The sequence below is a fragment of the Primulina eburnea genome, chromosome 4 (genome assembly GCF_022965805.1).
Source record: "Primulina eburnea isolate SZY01 chromosome 4, ASM2296580v1, whole genome shotgun sequence".
In the NCBI taxonomy this organism is placed as follows: Eukaryota; Viridiplantae; Streptophyta; class Magnoliopsida; order Lamiales; family Gesneriaceae; genus Primulina; species Primulina eburnea.
This window is the reverse complement of record NC_133104.1, coordinates 11,023,286-11,028,122: the sequence shown is the minus strand read 5'-3', so window position 1 is coordinate 11,028,122 and position 4,837 is coordinate 11,023,286. Positions and strand designations below refer to the sequence as shown.

Genomic DNA, 4,837 nt, shown 5'->3' with positions numbered 1-4,837 from the left:
CCCATGTCATCCTTTGTTCTGATTCGCAATTAGTAACTCAGCAGATAAAGGGAGCTTATGAAGCCCATGATGAAAGGATGCTCAAATATTTAAAGCTCATTTTGGCTCAGGCAGAATCCTTCTTGGATTGGAGAATTGAGCAAATCCCCCGAGAAGAGAACAATGAAGCAGATGCCTTGGCCAAATGGCTACCTCTCTGACAGAAGTTAGCACTCGAGAGATATTACTTTTCACTCGGTTAGTTCTTTCTATCGAGGAAGAGTTTCTACCAATGTAAAAAAACTCATGGATGCAGCTCTCATCAAGTTCATGACCCAAGGCCAGTTTCCTGAAGATCAAGCCCAGGCTCAAAAAATTAGAAAGCATGCTTCCAGGTTTGTTTTCTTAAACAAAATTTCGTACAATAGATCATACCAAAGTCCTCTGTTGAAGTGTCTAGCTGGGGAAGAAGTAGAGTATGCCCTCTGAGAGATACATAAAGGATGTTGTGGGAAGCATCTTGGAGGAACTGCATTAGCCAGGAAATCCATGTTGGTCGGATTCTGGTGGCCCACTCTAAATCAGGATTCTTCCTGGATGGTCCGAGCATGTGAAGGATGTCAGCATCACTCTAATTTTCAGCACATCCCGGCCACTCCAATAAAGCCTATCCGAGCATCTTGCCCTTTCGATCAGTGGGTTATGGACATTGTTGATCCCTTTCCAATTTCCAGGGCTCAAAAGAAATTTCTGTTGGTAGTGGTCGACTATTTTTCCAAATGGGTAGAAGCCGAGCCCCTAGCTAAAATTACCCAGAAAGAAGTGTTAAAGTTTCTATGGAAGAATATCGCATGCCAATTCAGGATTCCCCGAAAGTTAATTTCAGACAATAGAAGGTAATTTCAAGGGAAGAAGATCACATCCTGGTGTCAAGAAATGAATATCACTCAGTCTTTCATCTCAGTTGCCTACCCCCAGGCAAATGGACAAACACAGGTGGTGAACATAATTATTGTGTAAGCTTTGAAAACTCGGCTGTAAAGCAAAGGAAAAGACATGGTGGAAGAGTTACCTAGCATTCTATGGGCATATAGGACTACACCCCGAGCACCTACTCAAGAAACTCCTTTTAATCTAGTTTATGGTACTGAAGCTATCTTACCCGTGGACATTGGGCAATCTTCTTCCCGGATAGAATCTTACCTGGATGGTTATGATCAGAGTCGGGCAATGGAACTGGACCTATTGGAAGAAAAAGGAGAGCAGGCAATGATTCAGATGGAAGCCTATCAGACCCGAGTTATAAGATCATATAATAAGAGTATTCAGATTCGAAATTTTAAGGTAGAAGTTCTATTCATGAAGAAAGTAAATCCAGCGGGAGATGTGGGCAAGCTAGAAGCTCAATGGGAAGGTCCCTTCAAAATCATTCGAAAGTTAGTTCTGGAGCTTACTACTTAGAAGATGCTCATGTGCATTCTCTCAAAAGGCCGTGGAATATATTTCATTTGAAAAATTATTTTGCCTAAAAGATGTAATTATTGTTGGAAGATGTAATGAATTTCTTTTCTTCTCACAAAATGCATAAATATTATATCTAAACCCGGGAGGTACAAGGCCCCGGTTAATCTATAATTCCCGGGATCCACTGCCAGGCCCAGGGCTCCGTACCTCGACCACTCCAAGTCCCAGAATCCGTTCCCCGGCAAAGGACTCCGTACCCTGGTTATTTGTTAAGCCCAGGGCTCCGTACCCAGGCTCGGGGCTCCGCACCCGACCACTCCAAGTCCTGGGATCCACTCCCCGGCCCAGGGCCACGTACCATGGTTTCTTGTTAAGTACAGGGATTTATACCCAGCTCAGGGCTCAACATCCCGATTAATTATTGAAAGTACTGGCTATTTTACAAAAATTAGAAAAATTCTGAGATTCAAAATTCACAAGTAGTTTATGAGTATGAAGAATCTAATTATTTCTATGGCCGGTTATATTTTATGCACTATTAATTTATATATGGAAACAAACAGTTAAAGGAAAAAAGTATTCCATTGATAAAAGCCCGAGGGCAAATATTATTACAAGCAAGGGAATATAAAGAAGATAAAAAATTTACAAGTCTATTCTAAATCTATGGGAATTGATCCGGACTGCTCTTCTTCTTGAGCATCCTCCTCCTCTTCGGCATCCTTGGGAAGGGATGTTATGGCTCGTTCCAACTCTGAAAACTCTCCCTTCTCCTCTGGAATTAGCTTGGCCTCTTCAAATTGCGCTCGACATTTGTCAAAACCGATCTTGAAAAGAGGATAGGCCCGATCTTCAAATACCTTCTTGAATGCTAGAGACTAGAAGAAAGAGGCCTTCCACTTGTCTCTGTTATATTTAGCCGCAGCCAGGGAAATTTCAGCTGCTTACGCCCGGGATTGTTGTGAATCTACCTGCTCGTATAGAGAATGATTCCTCGACTCCAAGACGGATATATTCCCTCGCAGAGCTTCCTCCCGAACGAGGCCCTCATCAACATCATCTCTGGCCTTCGCCAGATCTTCTTGAGCCTCTGAGAGTTGCTGATGAGCCTTATTCACAGTAGCACAGGGCCGACTTCATCATGTTCTGATCGCGCCCGAGAAAATTCCCCTTGCAATTCATTAAAGATCTTGGGATGCCCGGGCTTGATTATTTGCAATTGTGGCCGTTTTAGCTACCTCTTCAAAGGCCGATATCAGCATTTGAACACCATGTTCCATAAGGAGTTAGTAAAAAAAAGAGGGGGAAGAAGATCGGAGAACTCACAGATAGGAACCGGTTTGATACCTCAAAAAACTTAGGGGTCGGGAGGGAGCTTTTTAGATGTGTCTCCTCAATAGGAAGAAGCATATGTTTAAGGATCTTGAGTCCAGTCGGAGTAGCTCCCTCCAAGAAGAGATTGGTCAGGGTAGGCAGTTCGGATTGAAGGGGCTCGTTGTTGACTTAGTTTGTGGAGGAAGGGTGAATTGAGTTGTCTAGGAGGTACCCTGGCTTCCTCCTCTGTCGCTCTCGATCAAAGTCCGTTCAGGGCTTGTTAAAGCCTTTTTTTTCCTCTGAACGAGAGGAACATGATCTTAAGATTCTTCTTGGGAGCTCACCTGAGTCGCCTCCCGTTCTTGTTGAGTTGCTACCCGGATAGACTCATTCAGCCGGGCCGCCTCCTCCTCGGCCTTTTTCTTCTTCTCGGCAGCCGCTTTTCGGGCTGCTAATTTTCTCTCTTTCGCCACCTTCTCGGCCTCCCACTTCTTGGCGAAGGCCTCTTGCATCTCAGTGTTATCTACACAAGGAGAAGAAATGTGGTCAATATGATTACAAAATAATAAAAACAAGAGAAATAAAGAAAAAATGCAAAGAATTAAGAGTTACTGGGTTGAGCGCCCGAGACAGCAACTTCTTCAACTACCCGGTCTATTGGGTCTTCAGCCTAGACACTCAACCCATATGTTCTTAAATTTTCCTCAGAGATGAAGGTGGAAGAAAAAAAAATTTGACCCTCTACCAAGTTTTGGCTTCAGGTGAATGGTTCCTCAAATTTGTATGATTTGGGAAGGGAAGGTTGTGTAGGAAGAGAAGGGAGAAACTCGGTCAGGCAGGAAAGGGGAGTCAGGAGTTTTATATAGAAAAAACGTCATTTCCATCCCTTCTGGAAAGAAGAGACATCATCAAGGAATCAAGATTTGAGCCGAGCAGACAGGGAGAAGGCATTATCTCCCAGCCGAAAGAAAAAAAAAAGTGAAGAATGAGCGGATTGATGAGAAGTTTGTGCATTTTAAAAAAGATATAGACCGAGGCCATAATCCGAAAATAATTAGGGTGGAGTTGGTTAACAGGTACACCAAAAAATTTGGCAACCTCAATATAAAAAGAAGAGACGGAGAATCGGAGATCATTTCTAACTTGGTCCTGGAAAAATGTAGTAAAACCATTTGGAGGGTTATCGGCCCTGTCAGAGGGACAAGGAATTAGAATTGGAAAAGAAGAAGGAATACAACCGAGAGTCCTAAGCTCCTCATCCGCTCCCGAGCGTAAAGTGCAACTCATTGAAGCGAATCAGGGAGCTCCCGTGGTCTCAGATTGAGTAGGGGAAGAAGCCTGAGCTTTTCCCTTGCCCTTGCCTTTTTCAGAGCTCGTGAAGGACCAGAAGAAGAGGGTTTTGATTTTTTGGTTTAAGGTTTTCAATAAGATTGAGTAAAAAATCATTTTGTGGAAGGAGAAGGGGTCGAATCGGAGCGCATCGCGGTGGACTCGTAGCTAGGCGAGCTCGCACATTCGCTCCGGAGGTAGATGAGGTGGAATTTGACATATTTAGAGAAAAACTAAAGAAAACTTACGAAGATTGATTGAGCAAAGGATTGGTGGTCGGAATTCACCAAAATGGAGGAGCGCCGCACGATTCGAGAAGTTGAGAGAGTTGAGAGAACTTTGAAATTTCAGAAAGTGACAAAAGAAGAGGGTTTGTTGTTATATATAGGCGAAGGGGAGTAATATCCATCGTTGATCTAAAGGTGAATCGGACGGACATGATGCATCTTGGAAATTGGGCGAGAAGATGAAAGGATGTGCGCGAAAATCGAGGTGTGTCAGACTGTTCGCATTCTCAGAATACGAAACGTTTCGGACCATTCAAATTCCAAGGCCTACATCATCATGACATCATCGCTCTTATCCGAGAATACGAAACGACAAAATATTTTAAATCCAGGAGACATGAGGCCCCAGCACTTTATTTTAAGTTCGGGAGATATGAGGCACGGACAACTTATCTCATGTCCAATAGGCATGAAACTCCGATGCTTTTACAAGAATTGATTATCTTTCTATTGAAGTCCAAGCA

At 43.4% G+C, this 4,837-nt stretch overlaps 1 protein-coding gene across 1 annotated transcript; it reads left to right on the top strand.

The window, feature by feature from the left end:
* The first annotated feature begins 285 nt into the window (after window positions 1–285).
* On the top strand, window positions 286–1,440 carry LOC140830084 (uncharacterized). Its single transcript, XM_073193366.1, has 3 exons — window positions 286–374; window positions 714–875; window positions 1,023–1,440. The coding sequence occupies exons 1-3, from the start codon at window positions 286–288 to the stop codon at window positions 1,438–1,440; spliced, it is 669 nt and encodes a 222-aa protein (XP_073049467.1).
* The last annotated feature ends 3,397 nt before the right edge of the window (window positions 1,441–4,837 follow it).

Coding starts and splice junctions, on each gene's coding strand:
- LOC140830084 (XM_073193366.1), top strand. CDS start 286: ATGGATGCAGCTCTCATCAAGTTCATGACCCAAGGCCAGTTTCCTGAA. Junction 375..713: donor ATTAGAAAGCATGCTTCCAG/GTTTGTTTTCTT, acceptor TCCAATTTCCAG/GGCTCAAAAGAAATTTCTGT. Junction 876..1,022: donor TTAATTTCAGACAATAGAAG/GTAATTTCAAGG, acceptor TCGGCTGTAAAG/CAAAGGAAAAGACATGGTGG.